The sequence below is a fragment of the Cryptomeria japonica genome, chromosome 7 (genome assembly GCF_030272615.1).
Source record: "Cryptomeria japonica chromosome 7, Sugi_1.0, whole genome shotgun sequence".
In the NCBI taxonomy this organism is placed as follows: domain Eukaryota; kingdom Viridiplantae; phylum Streptophyta; class Pinopsida; order Cupressales; family Cupressaceae; genus Cryptomeria; species Cryptomeria japonica.
The window spans coordinates 83,046,915-83,067,987 of NC_081411.1; the positions used below are offsets into that span (position 1 = coordinate 83,046,915).

Consider the following 21,073-nt stretch of genomic DNA (forward strand, 5'->3'; position numbering starts at 1 on the left):
CCTCCACCCACTTGTATTTTCCTACAAAAGCAAGTTGCACAACTATTTTAAATAAATTATTTATTTAAAATCCTATTTATCCTCACCCACTTGAAACCTCTAATGGTTTCCCTTAAAGTATTCAAACTTGATGGCTTTAAAGTCTTCAAACTTGATGGCTTCCTTTTATAGTCTTCTTAAGACTTTAATGGTTTTCCTTAAAAGTCTTCAAGCCTTTAATGGTTTCTCTCAAAGTCTTCAAGCATTTTAATGCTTTATCTTCTTTTTCTCATTTAAATAAATTAATATTTATTTAAATATTTATCCAAATGCAACTTACACCATTTAATTGAAATAAATGATTTTATTTTAATTGAAAATACCAAAATTTCTCCCACTTGCATTTTCCTACAAAATCCACTTGCATGCCTAAACCCCTTCTAGAATTTTCTAAACACTTCTAAATAACCTAACCCCTTCTCTAAACTTTGTCACATTCCTAAGCAAAAGGGAAGTCACTTCTCAAACCCTCAAAGTCTTTGATAACCATTAAAGGCTTTCAACCTTCAACCACTAAATGGCTCAAAGTCTTTGATAACCTTTTGAAAGCTTTCAACCTTCAACCACTTAATCCCCAAAGTCTCCAATAACCATTAATGGTTACCTCAAACCCTCCCACATGGTCAAAACATTTGTTTTGACTCAACCTCTACCCAACCCAAAGGTCTCATCAGGCCATTAATGCTTTGACCATGATTATCTCTTAAACATTTGCACAAAGGTTTATCCTTGGATTAACTCTTAATCCAGTGGGTAATCTTAATTTGGACTTGACCCTTAGCCTCTAGATAACCATGAGGTCTTCTCAGGCCTTTAATGCCTCCAACCTCTTCTCTCAACCCAATCCTATGTTGACACTTGTCACCATTTTATTGGTGCCAATTGTGCACATGGATCCCCAACTTTCAAACTTGGCCCTTGATTAAACCATTCAATCTTAACCCTTCATTTCCCCATTTCTTCTATAAATAGAACCCTTCTCCTCAAGCAAAAGGAAGCATTTTAGAGTATTGTTGTTATACTGGCATTAGCATAGAGCTTTTTCATAGCATCATTGTCTACACTTGCATAGTATTTGCTTATCATATTCAACCATCTTGAATCTCCATATGGCATCCATGGCTAGTGCTAAAAGCTGAGAGCTACACTCATTTGGGACTTGGAGATGAGAGGAACAAGGGAGGAGAAACTATGAGCATCTTGATTAGCTATTTTATTCTATGTTTATATGCTTTCTATTTCATGCTTAATATCTCTCTTGATATGCCTGTTTAGGATAATCTTTTGTTGCTAACACTAACGTTTGTTTCTTGTGCTCTTGTGTGTGTTGCCATCAAACAGATTTTCTAATCCCTTTTTGCAGAGCATCAACATGCATTTATCGATTTCATTTTGACATCCATTACATAACTAAAGTATTTGTGCACCCGTGAAGCATTCATCATCAAGGATTTTCAAAGATTCAAGACTACATTTCATCCTTCAAGCATTGTGGAGCAAAGTTACATCGATCTTCACGTAAGCATGTGTGTGTGATTAGGGCTTTTCATGTTCATATGTTTGTCATGCCATTACATTCAACATTTGTGATTACATTCAAAGAGCATTGAATCATCATCAACAATTGAAGATTTGAGGTATATCTCCTTAGCCTTTTTTTTTTTAATATTTACATTATTTCATTCAAGGTTAATTCCTAAACTGGGGTTTGATATAAGGCCCAAACCCCTATCCACGACCCTATTTCCTTTCTTTATATATGTAGGGAATAGGCTTAGGAGCTAAAATCGAGAATTCCAATAGAGTTGACAGTGATGAATAGGTTCAACTTTTTACAAAGGAAAATTCAAAGTACTGGGGTGAATTTGTGCTACTTGGTCCCAAAAAACTAGGTCGAACATCTGGGAATAGGTTCTAAATATCTTATTTTTCCTAGATCTGAGTTTGTGGCATTGTGGGATATTTGTAATAGTTTGTTTTTTATAGTTTAATTTAGTTATTCATACTTTTACCCTAATTTCAAAATCATCATCCAATTTTCAACTAAGAAAGAAGTAGGCCAACGAAATTGGTAAATCTGATCAATATTCTCAGCCCTTTTTTAATGTATGGTTGATTTTGGTAGCTAGTGGTTTTATTATCTTAAACCCTAATTCCAAATTTACACTATTGTAGATCCCTCAAGAATATGAGCAAGAACTTAGGAGATCTTCTTTGATACCATGTAGAAGTTGATGATTTTAACCTCACAGACAAATAATTCTTTACAAGAACACCACTTGTCACAAAGAAAGATCAAGCACATGGATAACTTTCTCACTTGAGAATTTTGTATTGATTGCATAAAAATATTATGATTACAATGAATGAATGGATCCTTATAAAAGGATAAATAAAACCCTAGATGCAAATCGTAAAGGTAAATCAAATTAGCTAGCAACAAGTGTCAAAATCACAATGAATGAGTCAACTTAATCTATTATTAGTCTAATTAAATAAAAAACAAAAAAACACCTAACTTTAGCTTAAGTGAATAAAGTAAATAAAGGATTTAATTAAATAATTAATTAGATTAAGTATCATAATTATTCTAATAATAACAAAATGTTTATGTTTTTTGAGGTTACAAACATTATTATTATCTTTAAAAGAAATTATCTAGTTGACCATTTTATTTCAAAACATGAAGAGACATTGAATTCATGTTCATATTAGATCTATAACTGATGATAATGTTATCAACAGTAACAATAGAATCACCACACCATAAATTTTTACTAGCGTTTCCATTTAAAATGAGACTTCTTCCTTTACATCATTTCCTAGAATAACATACTAAATTTTTCTATCATTTTTTCAACCTATGTCATATAGATCTTTATATAATGGATTATTTCAAATTGAATACAAAACAACTCTAACTTTTGAAAATATAGTTCAAGAAAATGCACTAAAAAATGATAAATTGCATGTAATTTATTGTAAGGATCATTCACAATAGCATTTTTTAAACCATTGTCTTCAAACAAAAAATAAATGAAATTTCCATGGTCAACATTAAAATGTGAGATTTTTTTAAAACTTGTATCCCAAAACATATTAATAAATTAAGAAATCTACTATGGAATTGAAAAAGATAATTCATCTTACAAAGTATATTAAAAATAAGAATGCTATGGCCATCTTATATATGTTTTTCCTTGAAGAGGAAATGGTTCATGAGAAATAATAGACATGATTTGCATAATTTAGTCCCAAGATAGACTACTCTTGAGGCATAATATGAGGATAAAAAAATTTAAACTATAGAAAAAAAAGATTGAAGATGAAAACTTCCTTTTGAGATAACTTCTCCCTATAGCAACATCATAATACAAAATATGGAAAACTATCTTTATCTAAACTTATTGCTAACAATTAGTTTTTTTAATTAGAAAAATAAAAGAATGGATCCTTCAAGATAGATACCCTTTACATAAGATAGATACCCTTTACATGATAACAAAGTTCAATAAAGGATATTATTGAGATACAATAAGACTAAATATGAAAGCTATTAAACAAAAAAAGATTAAAGGCATACCACATTATGTCCAAAATATGGGTTCATGTATAAGATATGGCCAACACCTCTTTCAAATACAAATTCTTACAACCTAAAAATTTAATAAGGAAATATAACACCAAAGATCTTAGAATATGAGACCTTGCTAGGGAGCAAGTAGATCAAATCTCTAATTATGTCTTAAAGACCACTTACATGATAGAAACAACATTAGAAAAGTGCAAAGGATGCAAAGTGAAACTACTAATAAATTCCTCACTTAGGTATTGTAGGTCACAATCTAGCTCTAGAGTTTAATACAACACCACAAAGCCAACTTATAAGTCACTTATTGGTGAATTATACATTGAGGGTCATGTCAATAGAGCCCAACAAATTCAAGTATTCTAAAGGACTAGATAGCAAGTTAAAATACACTCAATAGGTAATAGAGAATTGAAATAAAATAAAGGTGTAGAATACACTTCCTACACTAGTCTATGAGAATAGGTATGTGTAAAAATTAAAATAATCACATACTTACAAGGAAATAAACACAAAAGTAATATATCATGACATAGTGATTTATGTTGAGTAAAGAATTTAAGGAGAAAAATCCTACACTCCAAATCAACTTAATTAATTATTCAGTGATCAATATTTATAACACACTTCCAAGATCTAAGACTTTGTGGGATTATCACCAACAAGAGATCAAGAGTAATTCTGACAACATAACAATAACTATAAAACCTATATCTCAAGTACCCAATAAAAACAAGAAGCAACTCATGAAATCATCAATAGTAATTAGGAAACCATAATCCACTCAACAAATTTGGTGCTTCTTTATCTCCATTTTAATATCTCTTGTTCCATGTCATAACAGGCATGATAAGTTCATCAACAAGTGTAACTCCATCTTATAACTCTCCCAGGTGTCATAAAATTTCATACATTTTTATGTGGGAGGCCTGCTTCTAGAGGCTATAAATTTTGATCTAAGAAGTTGATTGATTCCCCTATTTAAATTCACTAGAACTCTTCTCTCCTTGGCTATTATCACAATTTTCCTTCCTAATTAACCTAACACATAGAGATGTTAGGTTAGGGTTTGTTCAAAACCCCTCCAACTCCATCCTCTGCTACAAAACTGATCAAAAATATTAAAACACAATCACAAACTTCCATTCCACTAAATTTGGCCCAGTTCTGAAATGGTGGAATGGAGATTTATCACATTTTGTTTACAAACCCTCACCCCTTAGGGTTTTCATGCAACCTACAAAAAAACTACTATAACTTGCTTATTTGTTTATAAAAATAACTCAAACTTGTTACAAAACAAAGTAAATTCAAATTCCTTTCATCCACATATGGTTTCCCATGCTTATCAGTCCATACAAAGAAGTGCAACGTATAGATAGTACAAAAAATATTCCAAAATTATAGAAAAAATAGAGTATTGCTATTGATTTTGTCCCCAAAATGATTCAACAACCTTACCTTGACTCTTTGGAGGATATTTAAAGTCTTATGGACTGAATACCAATGGCCAAAACTGAATTTCAAATTAAATGATTGGTCATCTTCTAAATCAAGTTGCTAAGCAACTTTGACAACAATTTTGACAACTTTTGTACTTTACTATTCAAAATGACCCTACATGTAACAAAACACACAAAAATGGTCATTATATGACCTTATTACATAAAACAATCGAAAATCGTACTTCTAGACCCCCTTATGCTATATTTGACCAATTTTGCCTTGGGTGCTCCTGCACCATTCACTCGGAGAAGAAAAGAATTCATGCCCCTATTGAGAGCAACTCTTGGACTGAGGTACCATGTTGTTTGAGATAATTCTCTATCATCCATGCAACATCCTCATTTGGTAGATTATGCCACTTGACCAAGTATTTATTATAGACCTTATGTCTTGTCCTCTTCACCTCTCTTGTGTCTAATATACATTCAAGCTTCATTGGCTGACTTGAAGGTAGGTCTTTAATCCACTCTTCATCTTGTGTTACACTTTAATAAAGGAAATGGCCAATGTTGATTCAACTTTTTAAATTGAATATATAGAAACTGAAATATATTTTTTGAATTTTGAAATGACGTAAACTAATAAAATATATTATTTTTTGTGTACTTTATGTTTGTAGTTTTTAAAAAAAATTAAAAAATTATTTAAATTTCTTATAAAGTAAACACTATAATTTAGTTGCTAATAAAATGCTAAAATTGTAGTTACACGAGGCGTCACACTTTATATCATAAATTTTACCTTTTTTTCTTCAATTTTTTTTTGTATATATTGATAAGATGAAACACTAGTGCAAAAATATATTTTTAACTATTTTTTATGTATGTATATTTTTCAATAAATTTGAAAATTTGCGAGTACTGAAATATAAATCTTTCCATGTGGTGTCACTTTTTTTCTTAATTATTTATCCAAATTAGAAAAGAATTATATTATCTTGACATAGACTCTTTTCTCTAGTGCATTATTTTTTTAAAAAAAAATTAGATAAATTTTAGTATTTTTCTTTTACAAGATAATCAACCTTATATTTTAGTGTTGATGACCTGCTTTTAATAAAAATAAAATATAAAATATAAAAACTAATTAAAATATTAAAAGATATATATTTTGGAAAATTCACTCAGAGATCTATAAAAGTGTATTTTTATATTTCAAAAAAAATATTTTAGAGAGTAGGAGTTGTTGAATTTTCAAAACAAAAAAAATTGGTAATTAGACCCAAAGTGGTATAAAATATACATTTAGTAGACAATTCGAATTGGAAAATTTGCGGCCCATATATAAGATAGCTATAATGAATCTCTATAGACCATATGTTTGACTAAAATTAATTTTTAGTTAGAATTGCTTAAATTCACTTGTGTTGATAAGCTGGCTTGAAACGTGACATCGCTTTGTGCTTTTACCCCCTTGTTGTACCTACTTCTTCTCCTACACCCATAGATCCCTTAAAAGGACAAAGGTTAGCTACATTAAATATTGGTGAGATGGCTACCCCAAGAGGTAATTCTATCTCATAGGCATTTTGTCCAAACTTATGGACCAATTTGCAAGGTCCAATCTTCTTCATCATTAGTTTGGTGTATTTACCCTTGGAAAACCTTTCTTTCCTCAGGTATGCAAACACCAAGTCTCCAAACTTGAACTAAACATCCCTTTTCCTCAAATATGCCTTCTCCTTATACCTTTCCACACTCTTTTGAAGAGTTTCCTTCACTTGTTGATGGATGTCATGCATTGCTATGGAAAAGTCCTCTCCTTGTGCACTCTTCCATTCCATTCCTTTCAGATCTCTCCTCATATATACCCCTTGGGTTCATGCCATACATAACCTCAAAAGGACTCCTCCCTATACTTCGGTTGATAGAATCATTATAGGCATATTCTACTTGAGGAAGTATGAGGTCCCATGACTGATTATGCTCCTTGGTAAGATGCCTCAACAAGTTCCCCTAGGACCTATTGACAACCCAATTTGTCCATCCATTTGTGGATGATAGGAAGAACTGAAGGTTAAATTGGTTCCCAACTTTTTCCATAAGTTCCTCCAAAAATGACCTATAAACTTGGAATCTCTATCAGACACAATTGACAAAGGAAGTCCATGAATTCTTGAAATTTCTCTGAAAAACAAACCAACTATATGAGATGCATCATTTGTAGTCCTACAAGGAATGAAATGTACCATCTTACTATCATACCCTCTTTGTGTCTTAGGCAGCCCCAAAACAAAATCCATGTTGATTGATTCCCATGGGTGGTCAGGTAGTGGCAAAGGTTGATATAGATCTGCATTAGTAATTATTCCTTTATCTCTTTGATGCACTCCACAATTCTCCATAAACCTTTTGATATCAACACTCATCTTTGGCTAGTGATAGAACCTCTTAACCTACTCCAAAGTTTTATCATATCCAAAATATCCACCTAGACTCCCACAATGCTTCTCTCTGATTAGATTCACTCTCATAGAGAATTTTGGCACACACAACTAAGCACCCTTGAATAAAAAACCATCCTACAACATAAAATTAGAGTACTCACTATGAAAATTACCTTGTGACTAATTGCAAATAGCAAAGACATCCCTAAAGTCATCATCATCTTGATATATCCCCTTCAATGCATCAACTCCTACACTTTTGAAGTTGTGTCTCCTGCACCAACATGACTCTCCTACTCAGAGCATCAACAACCTTATTAGCTTGTCCCTTATTGTTCTTGATGGTGAAGGTATATGCCTACAAATATTCCACCCATTTAATGTGTCTATGGTGTTGTTATATGGAGCCTAATCAGACTCGAAGGTTAAATTTTCCCTACTTCTATCAGTGTGGTTTCCCCCATATTTTTTGACAGGGGTTTGGGGGTAGCACCCCCAAGATGGGGTTAAGGGGAAACACCTCTTGCAGGGTCGAGGGGCAGCGCTCCACAAGGCCAAAAAGACTTATTATTTTATAAAGGTGTTGGGTGTTATTTTTCTATTGGTTGAAATGTTGTAACCCTAATTTTGTAACTGACATAAGTATTGATAAAAGGGCTAAGGGTTAGGGTTTTCTGTAGAGAATTTTGTAGCATTTTGCATCAGTATTGAGTTGCAAGGGATTGCTGGTTGTAATCGGTTTGATTTACTGGATAATAATATTGGACTCTCTGTTTGGTGGATGTAGCTCAAGTTTGGGTGAACCACGTTAAAATTGTCTCCTCTCTGTTATTATTTTTGAGTTTTTCATTCCTTTGTTTAATATTTATTTGCATATTATTGATATTTTTTGCATGCAATTCCTAGAACATATGGCTCAACTTCTCTTAGTTGTTCAAGAAACTCAATGCATGGTTATCCATGAAGACAACAAACTCTTTGGGAAGGAAATAATGTCTCCATTTCTTAAGTGCCTATACTATTGTATAAAGCTCTAAGTCATATGAAGAATATCTTTTCTTAGCTTCATTAAGTTTCTCACTGAAGAATACTATTAGCCTTCCCTCTTGGCTCAAAACTGCACCTATAGAAAACCCGATTGCATCACATTCAATGGTGAACATCTTGTTGAAATTAGGTAAGGTAAGAATGGTTTATTTTTTATTAAGTGAAAAGCATGTTTTGGAGGGGCCCTGAAACCCTTTACAAAGAGATATACAAAAGATAGAGCATTAATGTTCAACTAGAAAGAGCCGAACACAAAAAAGATACAACTGACAAAGAAAAAAAGGTAGCAAGAAACTGATAGAAGTAAAGGGACAACAAATAAACAACCAAGGGACATCCACAAGAAATAGACCTAAGATAGGTTAATGATAAGCTTTGCGGCTTCTTGCTCCAGCTAGACCATGGAGGCAGCAACACTCTTTAGTTCCTCCAGCTCCTTGGCTTGCTAGGTCATCTTCCTAGTACTTGCCCAAGTTCTTTTGTCGTGACCAGTGGCCCCCTTCAAGAATCAGAGCCTTATCCTTGGTATTATCAATTGTGTTCTTTTCCTGATGGATCTATTCCAGTTTGCTAATCATCACATTGAAGCTATCAGTAGAGGCTTTCAGAATTTTTTGGCTTTGTTCGCCAATTTTCTTCAGGGTTTTCTCATGATTGAGTATCCACTTCTCCAAATAATTGAATTTAGCCTCCACAATCTTAAATTGGGAGCCATACGCACCAGTGATAGCTTCTACATCACTGATGGCTTTTGCTAGATCATTCAGGTAGTGGGGCAGGGTACTGAGCTTGCTTGTTCCAACAACTTCTAAGGTATTCACTTTCCTGGATGATTCCTCCTGCTTGTTCTTCAAACTACCCATTTCTGAATAGACCCAATCAATGACCTTGCAAAAATCCATTATCCCACTCTTCATGGTGCTCAGCATGGTGATAGGAGAGTTTCTGCTATCGATGTTGAATTTAGAAGTAGTGTTATCCAGGGTTTCCATGTTAGCACCAATAGTTTTATCATTGGGAGGCAGAGTATAACCTTCCCTCACCGTCTTCCCTTCTTCTTCAACATTAACTATTCTTTTATTGGGGTCTAGAGGAGTGGATTGGACATTTAGTGAATCATTCCCTTTCTCTAGGCTGATGATAGTGATGACAGGGCTTTACTTATTTTTCTTCTTAGGCGGGGGGGTAACATAATCACTAACAGTCTCCATACCCTCATCATCCTCTTTGTCTTTTTCAAACTAGTTGTCCTCCTCCTGTCCCTTGCTCCTTTTTCCTTTAACCCCTTTTCTAACTTTCTTTTTCCCAAACCTAGATGCCATATCTTTGTCCTTCCCCCTTCTAGAACCTTTAGTAGGGGTAACCCTATCACCGTCATCTTCCCACTCAGTATCAAACCCCTCATCTTCATTGTCTTCTAAGTTCTCATATTCATCATCCGAATCTAAAATCTCAGTAATAAATTGTTGTACGAAGGAGGCCTTGACATGGTTGTATACAAGTAACATTAACCCTTCATGCATGGGAGGGTTACTATCTGGATTTGCACTAAAATCCTTAATGCTAGTGTTAAGGGAGCTAAATAGATAGAAGGGTATAGACACAAGGTATGTATGGCGAAAATGATTCAGAAGCACAAAGTGATAACCATAGACATGAGAATATCTACCATCAAGAGTAACATATTGCATGATAGCGAACAAAACCCATCTCCATACCTTCTTAATCACCTTCGGCGAGTAGTAGGTCTTGCTAGATTTCACCAAATTGGTTTTCTCAAACTCTTCCTTTGGGAATCACTTGATGGCAGCCTTTGTGAGATTTCTATCTCTGTAAAACTTTCTGCCTTCCATCGGCATGCTAGTGACTTCCACGATCATCCCTTCGTCGATGTCAACCTTTCTTCCTCCTATGGGTATTTTTCCTTCCTTCCATTTCTTCTTGAAAATTCTGGTAAAGGTAGGGTTTTTCCCAACAATTCTCTCCATATACCCATCATCTTAGCCATTTCCAAAGTGGCCCAAGATTTGGGCTTATCTTTCCATTCGTCACAGGAGAGTGGCTCAATTCTTTTCTTGTTACCTCCCATGGTGTCAGCTTCTAGATTTTTCCTTTCCTTCACAATGCAGAACATGGCAAAAAGAGAGATCAAAGTACAAAGTAGTAAAGTCTTCAAAATAGGAATCGACACATAGAAAGCGTGTGGAGTCTTTTCTGCATTAAACGCCATCTCAATCTTCGAGCGCTGCTCTTTCCAACTCATTATGGCAATTTTCGTTGATAAGTACATTGTCATTATTCCTTATCACTCCCTCATTTCCATGCACTCTATCAAAAATGAGGATGGCACGAGCCTTGTGAGGAAGATCCAACTCACCTCTCCAACTCATCATATGATCAGCATAGATAGCCATGTTGGCAACCCAGTCAACCATGGTGTTGGTTTCTCTATAATTATGAGATATAACACATTGATCAAAAGACTTAATTATCTCCTTGGCTTGAGATATAATATTTTTAATGGTCCTTGATGGGGAGGATAGACCCTTTAGGCATTTGACAATGTTATTAGAATCTCCCTCAATCCAAAATTTACTAAATCCCAACGATTTAGCAAGGGCAGGGGTTTGATGAGCAGCCATAGCCTCGGTTAAGTGGTTAGTTTGTGGTCACATGGGGAGTGCCACCACCGTAATACAATAGCCTACTTCATTTCTTTTCACTCCCCCACACCCAACTGGCCTAGGGTTTCCCTTGGCCGCCCCAAGGTAAGAATGGGTTCTTGGGCCACCTTGGTCTTCAAGATTTCAAATTTATTCTCAGCCTCAATAGTCCATTCAAACCTAATTCTCTTATCCCCTTTGATAGTATCAATAATAGGAGCACAAATATGATTGAAATTCTTAATGAAAGTCTTCCTATAGAAACTAGTAAGCCATGGAAGCTTCTTACCTCTCCTACTGATTTAGGAGTTGGCTAAATGAGTATTGCTTCTACCTTTGTGGGGTCCATCTTCAAATTGCCCTTATAAATTACAAAACCAAGGTAAACTAGCTCTTCCTTCATGAACTCACACTTCTTGAGGTTTATCATTGACTTCTCTTCATGCAATCTTGTTAAGATAATATCAAGGTGTTGCAAGTTCTCTTCCTTTGTCTTATGGAACACAAGGATATCATCTATATACACTACCATAATTTTACCTATGAAAGGCTTCAACACTTCATTCATGAGCCTCATGAATGTATTAGGGGCATTGGGTAGCCCAAAGGGCATCACTTTCCACTCATATAAACCCTCATTTATTTTAAAAGTTGTATTACATTCATCCCTCTCTAATCCTAATCTGATGGTACCCACTTTTGAGGTCTATCTTTGAAAAATAACAAGCCCCTCCAAGATAATCCATCAAGTCTTCAATCCTAGGCATAGGAATTTGGTACCTTATGGTGATTTGTTGATTGCTCTTGAATCCATTCACATTCTCCATACTTCATCCTTTTTAGGTGCTAAGATAGTAGGGACAACACATGGACTCAAACTTCATCCTTTTCAGGTGCTAAGATACTTCATCCTTTTGTTTGGGTGTCATCTTGTATGTAGCCTTATTGGGAAAAGTTGCACTGGGTATGGGGTATATGTGGTGGCTCACACTCCTCATTGATGGTAGAGCATTATGAAGCTCATCAACCACTATGTCTTGATACCTATCCAACAAATCTTGCACTTCTATAGGCACATCATCAATGTATGTTGTTGTTAGGACCGATTGTGGTCTGATTATGATGGCATATCCTTGTCCTCCTTATTTCATTGTCTTCAAGAACTCCATTCCACCAACCCCCATGACACTAGACCCAATTTTCTTATCCATGATTTCCTCTTGAAGTGAAGTCAATGTGAATATAATCCTATCTTTCTCTATCACATAGATGTTCTTGTGCCCATCATGCTTGGCCTTTTGGTCATATTTCCAAGGTTTGCCTAGGAGTAGGTGGCATACAATTGTTCTCTTCGTAGAGGCTCTTGGACTATTGGAACCTTTATCAACGTTCTTAGCATCAAAGACTCACCTACCTCAAGGGCAACATGCTGAGAAGGTGAATTAACACTTTCATTATATTCTTCTTGTACAAGTTGAGTCCTTTCACCACCTTTGGAGCTTGATCCTTGTTTTTCTAGGAACTTCCATGTAGGGTGTCCAAGTTGATTGCAATTGAAGCATCTACTTGAGAATGTTTTTGACCCTCTCCCTTGACCTTCAAATCTTCCTCTACCATTAGGCCTACTTCCTCTAAAGCTGCCTCTACTACTTGATTCACCCTTTTGTTCTTGTTGGCTTCTTGCTTCATATTGTGACTTGGAGGTCTATCCTCTTCCCCCAAAAGAGACTCTACCTCTAAAATTTTTGTTCTTTCCTCTCATTTTCTTGTCTTGTTTCCTCTTCAATTTGTCTTCAGTCTTCATTGCTAGCTTGTAGCACTCCTCTACTGTCTTTGGGGTAGTAAGACTGAGTTCATCTTGATTGTTATACCTTAGGCCATTGAGGTATCTTGCCACCATCTCTTCCTCATCTTCTTCATGCTTAGTCCTTATACTTAGTTTGTAAAACTCCTTGGTATAGGTTTGGACATCTAGTATCTTTTTCTTGATGTTTTGTAGCCTCTTGAACATCTCGATATTGTAATCATTAGGGAGGAATTTCCCTTTTAGTTTTGCTACCATTCTATCCCAAGAAGTTATTTTGGGCTTTCCTTTAGATTTCTCCTTTCAGTGTGTACAAATTTTCACCAAAGCAGAGTGTGCCTCTTCAACTTTGACTTTGCTATCTTTGCCTTTTGATCTTCTTGCACATATTCACAATAAAAATGATTATCCATGGCCCCTATCCAATATAGGAGCTCTTCTCCATCTAACTTACCCCCATACATGGGTAAGTCTACCTTGGTCTTGTAACCTTCACTCTTGATTGCTTTCAAAAGCCCAGCCATCCTCTCTTCTTCAAGGTCCATTTGCTCCTTTGGCCCTCCTTGGTCACTCACATCTCTTGTGACCTCATCTCTCCCATGGTTGGCTTCTAAGGCTTCTATTCTTGCAACCATTCTTACTATCAATTCTCTTAACTCCTGAGCACACTTCTCCTTGAGTTCACTAACCTCTGTCAGTGCAATTGCATTCTTTGGAGGTATCTTGTCTTTATTTATCACACACAAACACCTTATTCTTCAATCAAATTTTCTCTTCCCTCTCAAAACCTGATTCTTTGATATCACTTTGATGCAGCAAAGATGGAGTATATCTTCAAATCAATCACAATTTGCCCTGAGTTGTGTCACCTCTTTGTTGTCAAGGGAGATCTTTCTCCCTATTTACCTATTCAACCTTGGTTCAAGGTTAGATGAGGATGAGAACTCAATGTTTCAATCTTCTCTCACTCTTCAAACAATCAAAATACCCCAACCATGCTTAGGATTCACTCCTTAGGCAAAAGTGCAGTCATGGTGCATGAGTAATTGAGCCTTCCAAGAACACCAAATGCAAAAATGAGGTCCCAATGGTTCTACAACCTTGAAAATGGCTTCTACATCATGATTATGATGTGTTCAACTGGGTTTTGCCACCCAAGAAGTTTCAAACCACCCTTTATGGCCTATACCCTATTTTAGCTCCTAGTTCCTTCTAGCCCTCCTTTTTAGGAATGGTGAAAAGTTCTCTTCACTCAGGCCAGTTCTCCACAAAATAAAAGCAAATTTATATACCCTTATTTTGAGTTCTAAATAATATCTCAAAACCACCATAAGGTCCTTTGGAACATGTAGGCCAAAATTGAGGTTTCTTTGCTGCACTAGGGGTCAATTAGCCCTCTTTTACAAAGCAACTACCCACAAATTGGGTTCTAAATTTTCCTCATCAACTTGTATGGTCTTGGAATATCACAAATACTCAGAATCTACCATTTATTTCACTAGAACTCTTCTATCCTTGGATGTTATCACAATTTTCCTTCCTAGTTAACCTAACACATAGATATGTTAGGTTAGGGTTTGTTCAAAACCCCTCCAACTCCATCCTCTGCTATAAAACTAATAAAAAATATTAAAACACAATCATAAACTTCCATTCCAGTGAGTTTGGCCCAATTCTCAAATAGTGGAATGGACATTTGTCACATTTTGTTTGCAAACCCTCACCCCTTATGATTTTCAAGCAACCTACAGAAAACTACTATAACTTGCTTATTTTTCTATAAAAACAACTCAAACTTGTTGCAAAACAAAGTAAATTCAAATTCCTTTAATCAAAATATGGTTTCACATGCTTATCAGTCTGTACAAAGAAGTACAACGTACACATAGTGCGAAAAATAGTCCAAAATTAGAGAAAACAGAGTATTGTTAGTGATTTTCTCCCAAAAATGATTCAACAACCTTACCTCAACTATTTGGAGGCTATTTAAAGTCTTATGTCCTGAATACCAATGGCCAAAACTAAATTTCAAATTAAATGACTGTTCATCTTCTAAAGTTGTCAAGTTGCTAAGCAACTTTGACATCAATTTTGACAACTTTTACTTTATTGTTCAAAATGACCATACAAGTTACAAAACACACAATAATAGTCATGATATGACCTTATTACATAGAATAAACCAAAATCATACTCCTAGACCCCTTATATGCATTATTTGACCAATTTTTCCTTGGGTGCTCCTGCACCAATTACCAATTCACATAATGCAACATGACGATTTATTTATTGAGCCCTAATATTCTATTGAAGATTGTAAATTATGGAAACCAAATGGTTTGCCTCAAAAATAAGAAATTTTAAATTGTGTTAATGGTGGCCATCCCCAATCATTTTGTATGCCACTTATATTGTTCTAGGAGATGTAAATTCTTATCCTCTTCCTATCATTATACAATGAACATGGATATTTCATCCATGTTTGTTGTAGTATTTCTAGATATGGGTGAATTGAAGGATATCATTTGGGTAGCGACAGACTTTCTAATAAAACCAAAGTGGCATGGGAGTAGAAAGCCATCTTGGATGATGTAGTACTAGTTTTGGGATTCTTAACCAAAAAAGACACTTGACATATGATTCTTAGGCCATATAATGGTCCTTGGGCCCCTTTTATCATAAAAACAATAAACTAGAGTGTAGAGGCCCACAAGCACAAGGATAAATACGAATAAATGTTCTTGAAAATTGCAACTATATCTCTTAATTTTGATGGCACAATAGAATGCTCTTTTTATTTTAGTTTTGATGGCATTGATTTTAAAGACAATGAAGGAGAGGTGGCTTGATAGAAATGAATCATAGAATAGTGCTCCATTTTGTTAATAATCAATACATAATTTAGTTTATAAATCTTTTATGGTACATAATTAGATAATATAATCAATATATCCACTCTTGATGAACATTTTGATATAACATTCGTTTGAAGCAACTAACAATATTTGTTCTCTAAGTGTTTTGGGGAATGACTCCCTTTCATCAAATTCACTCATAGGAAAAATCTATTAATGAATTAGAATGTAAAGTTATTTGCAATTTGTGAAGTTAATTTATCTTGTCACATTTGAAAAATGAGAAATAGAAAAATGCTGATTTAAAAAGATAAGAAATATGAGTATTTTTTTCTACTAATTAAAAAATGTTGTTAAATGGAAATTGTTTGTGTTTCATATAAATGAAATTATAAATGTCCATATAATCATATACCTTTTTTATATTGGAATATAATTAGCAATTGTTTCATATAAATGAAATTATGAATATCCCCCCCCACACACACGTGAAGTTAGAATAATCAACAATTGTACATCTAGCTATCTTCCTTACATGGTTGTTTCATCTATGTTAAACATACATTTTTTTTGTTATAATTTTTTTTAATTTATTGTTATTATTTTAATTAAAAATTAAATTTTTCATATTAATTTAATAAAAAATCAATATTTATTTTAAGTAGGAAAAATATTAACATTACTTTATTCAAAATATAAATAATAATAACCTCTTAAATTTTTTTAGGTAGAATATTACACTCATTTAGGACAAATATTTATAAAATCAAATATCATATATGATAAACATGTTATCTTTCAAAGACTTGACCTTCAATTATTATCATTATGCTTTTGAAAAAAAATCAATGAGTATACTCAAATTTTCTTTCCAATCAAAGGATGTAGTTTAATTGGTTGAGTACAATTGATAAGGGTGATGGTATGTTTGTTGATTACACCATCCATAAAGGTTAAAGCCCCTCTAGATATAAAATAAATAAAAAATGATGCACCAATCATACATTGAGTGATAGAATGGACATCCTTCAACATAAAAACAAACAAATTAATAATATAAAATCATCCAAAAAAAAATTATATTCTTATATTTAAATGTACCACTAAATATATAAAATATGATCACATTTTCTTCCATCTAATTAAAGTATTCTTGATCATTTATATACACTCTTTTAGATAAATACATGTTTTATAAAATTTTATCTATTTAGATATTAATTTTTCACAATTCATAGATTACTAATGCAGATATTTGAAATTAAACTATGTATGCTTTTCTTCCATTTAATTAAAGTATTCTTGATCTTTTATATAGACTCTTTTAGATAAATACATGTTTTATAAATTTTTATCTATTTAGATGATATTAATTTTTCACAATTCATAGATTACTAATACATATATTTGGAGTGAAACTGTGTATGCTTTTTCAATTGGACATTTCAAATCACACAGCTCAAAATAAAATATAAAAAATGATTTACAATAATGTTATTTAAAAATTAAATTACTTTTTATAAATTAAACAAATTGCAATCATATGTTTTTAATAAAATATATTTTTTATCAAATAAAAAACTGTAATTCAATTGACTAAACATTCATGAAAATTACTTCGCCAAGAATGAATTTCAAAACCCAAACTTAATTCATATTAAAAATATTCAACTCGAACTTCAGACTCCAAATAAATGGAACATCATGTTATGAATTGACCGCGGGAACTTATTACCATCCACCCATTCTAAAATCCACTACTATCTGCCTTGAATGATTCTGAAAATCATATCAATTGAGTGTGACTTGATCGACAACAGGCCCACAGAAACTAACGCCATCATCGCTGCGCATGGTGTAGAAAGCGCTGGTGAACACGATCTTAGTCCTGTCAGAAGCCGCAGTGAAGGAAAGCATAGCAGGCATAAAGCCTCCCTTTCCCTCAGAATGGTAAGGAACCTCTACCGTCTGATCACCGGCAAAAGCCACCACCTTAAGTTCACCTTTGCATTGGTTGCCCGCATCTCCAACCACAAAGCTGAGCTCGTATTTCTTACCAGGGACCGTTGTGACTGTCTGTCCAATGGCGCTCTCCTTGCCTGCAATCAACTCCACCGCCGCCTTTCCCTCTGGTATTGCGAAGTGGTGGTGATAGGCGTCCACGTACTTGACAGGCCTGGGCGACTCCACCACCCATCCGGGCAGCGCCGACACCTGGTTCTGCCCGGTTGGAGGAATCAGCACACCAGATGACGCGTTGCGAAAGACGTAGGGGCCCACTTCGAAATCTCCATTCTTGATTAGATTAGCTGCCCCAACAAATCACAATGAATCATCAGTCTTGGTTCTTAAAAATGATTTGGCTTAAACAATACATTCTAAGCTTTGATTTGTTCAGATAGTTTATCTGAAATCATATTAATAGATAGGTTTTACTGAAAAAATTGATGTGATTTAGAATGAGTCATTTAAACAAGTCAAATCTTAGAATGTATTGTTTAAACTTGATCCTTGATCCTAAACAATTGAACATTGTCTAATGAAATTATATATTATTAATATTGATCTATCATTTCATTGTATTGTAAAATCACATTTTGCATAATGAAATCATATTGTCTGTGATATCATTGCAAAACATAGACAATGCAAATTGTACATTGAAACCATTGATCTGTTGATTTGTTTGGTGGACTCATTTGAAATCACTCTACATAAGGATTGATTTGTTTGGTTGGTTCATTTGAAACCACACTAATGGATGGATCCTCTTCAAAAAGCAAGTGTAATTTCAGATGAACCATCTAAATAAGTCAAAGCTTATAATGTGTTGTTTAAATCTGGCCACAATCTAGATCGCAAGAGAATTAACAATACAAGACCAATGATTGGAGAAACTGTGTGCTCTCAAGTGCTGAAGAACAATATAATTTATGCTGTTAGTAAACAATCAGTGTCAATCAGTTTAACTCAAATAACACGTTCTAGATTTTGATTTGCTTGACTGATTAAGTTTTTGAAAACTGAAACTAATAAGTGGATCTTATTGAAGAAACCAGTAAAATTTATATAGATCTCTGATATTATAACACTATAACAACCAATGATCTAGATCACAAAAGAAGTATGCTGTTAGTAAACAACTCATATTGATCAATTTGACTTAAATAACACACTCTAAATTTTGATTTGCATAACTGATTCATCGAAAATCAAACTAATAAATAGACTCTACTGAAAAAAAAACCAGTATAATTTAAAATAAATCATTCAAATACATAAAAACTTTGTGGGTGCTTTTAAACCTAATGAGAACACTAAAACAAGAGAAAAAAATCAGCAATACAAGACCTACGTTTTGGGGATCTGGGCACTCTGAAGTGCTTGAGAGCAACCGCATCGATCACAGGTCCGCAAGTAGGATCTTCCTCCACACCGGGGTTGTGAATAACAAATTCAATGCTATCAGCAGGAGCTTGAAATCCCCAGGCATACGCATCCCACCCATTACTACTATAAATCGTCTGAATAGAAATCTCTCCCCAGACGGGCATTGCGGAGATATTCAAGCTTTCAGCCTGCGCGCAGGTGCGAGCAGCATGGAATGAAAGTGAATAATGCGAACCCTTTTTCACCTGAACGCTCTGGCTGATGATCGAGGCATCATTTCCCAGCCTTACCGCATGTGTTCCTCGAGGCACAATCACCGTTACATCGCCGGGCTTATGACTCGACTCAATGTATTCCACTATGCCCTTAATTCGCCAATTTGGCAGCGAATTTTCTCCTATGATGAGCGTGCCCTTTAGATCCGACGGCTTTGGGCCAATCTCAAAGTTTCCATTCGGAAGCATTCCTGAAATAAATAAATATATAAATTAGATCTTCAATTGGGTTGCTCTGTATAAGTTTTTCTGTAAACTTATATGAAAAAAAAAACAAGCTTACCATCTTTTGCCATGACACAGCTCAGAAGTTGAAGTACAATAACAGAGGCTACAGCAATTGATCTTCCCATTCTGAACGCTCTCATCAATATCTGGTAATCTTCTCTCCAATATCATAAGAATTGCCAAAACAATAGCCAAGCTGAATTGATTTGTTGAAGGAGGTGTGCAATTTATATATATAAACGCAGGGAGGCGTTGTGGGCGGACAAAATCGCGTTTAAGGTTTGTAAACATTTTCCACCGTATGAGGTGACCGTTATGCAAGGAAAGCTAATCTTAGAAAAACGCAGACGATATAGGTAAGTAAGCCGCTGTTCACTCGAGTGTGTTAAGACACCTTCGGGAATGTGCCAAATTTAATTGGTTACTCTCGACAGTAATAACGGGTTCGATTCGTGGCAATATTATTAACCGTGAAATGATTTTGGTTTGTTATAAATGAAAATATTTAGGTTTGTTATAAATGAAAATATTTATAGTCAGGCTTACTTTATAAATTATAATTTAACTTGGAGCGATTATTAGTTTTATTAATGATATAGGCATTTTATAATGGCAGAAAGGGGTTGGTCATTTTATGATGGTAAAAAGGAGTGGAGTGTAACGATGTGAGTGATATTAATATTAATTATAAATATAGATTTTTTCAATTACACGCCACATAAAAATAAAGATATGTCCTCATTAAAATTATAAATTTGATATATGTAAAAAATATATATATATATTTAAAAATATGTTTTACAAATTTTCAATTAAATAATTATAAGAAGCTAAAAATTTGATTATAAAAAATTAGATGTAAATAATCAAAATTTATAAATTAGAATAAAAAATTTGTAACAAAGAAGAAAGAAACAATGTAAATACAATAAAATTAAGGTAATAAATATAAAATAAAATTAAGGTAATAAATATAATTTAAACTAAAATAAAATAAATTTAAGGTAAATAAATAGCTCTAATTGATTTTGGTAATAGTTCAACAAGGTTGAAAAAAATGGTGCATGAGGAGTTTCACAGGGCAAAGAAGGGCAGGAGCAAGGATGTGGGTGACAGGAACTAACAGAGGGGACTCCCCCAAAAAGGTAGATGGATTAATGATGCGAAGGAAACAGTTCCTATGGAGGAATTATGGGCTCGAGTTGATTGAGGGATGGAAGCTTTCAAGAACTTGTGACCTGTGCTAAATCACCTGTACAGGGCTAATAGAATCCCACTAAGGCATGAGAAC

General features: G+C 34.1%; 1 protein-coding gene across 1 annotated transcript; it reads right to left on the reverse strand.

The window, feature by feature from the left end:
- Positions 1–17,680: 17,680 nt before the first annotated feature.
- On the reverse strand, positions 17,681–19,907 carry LOC131041499 (protein DUF642 L-GALACTONO-1,4-LACTONE-RESPONSIVE GENE 2). Its single transcript, XM_057974615.2, has 3 exons — positions 19,838–19,907; positions 19,245–19,745; positions 17,681–18,198 (listed from the first exon to the last, which is right to left on the reverse strand). Exons 1-3 carry the CDS (start codon positions 19,905–19,907, stop codon positions 17,681–17,683), a joined length of 1,089 nt encoding a protein of 362 aa, XP_057830598.2.
- Between the last annotated feature and the right edge of the window lie 1,166 nt (positions 19,908–21,073).

Excerpts from the sequence above, each read along its gene's own strand:
- LOC131041499 (XM_057974615.2), bottom strand. The coding sequence starts at position 19,907 with ATGGGAAGATCAATTGCTGTAGCCTCTGTTATTGTACTTCAACTTCTG. Across the intron at positions 19,746-19,837 it reads CTGTGTCATGGCAAAAGATG|GAATGCTTCCGAATGGAAAC; the intron begins GTAAGCTTGTTT and ends TATTTATTTCAG. Across the intron at positions 18,199-19,244 it reads AGTGCCCAGATCCCCAAAAC|CTAATCTAATCAAGAATGGA; the intron begins GTAGGTCTTGTA and ends TTGTTGGGGCAG.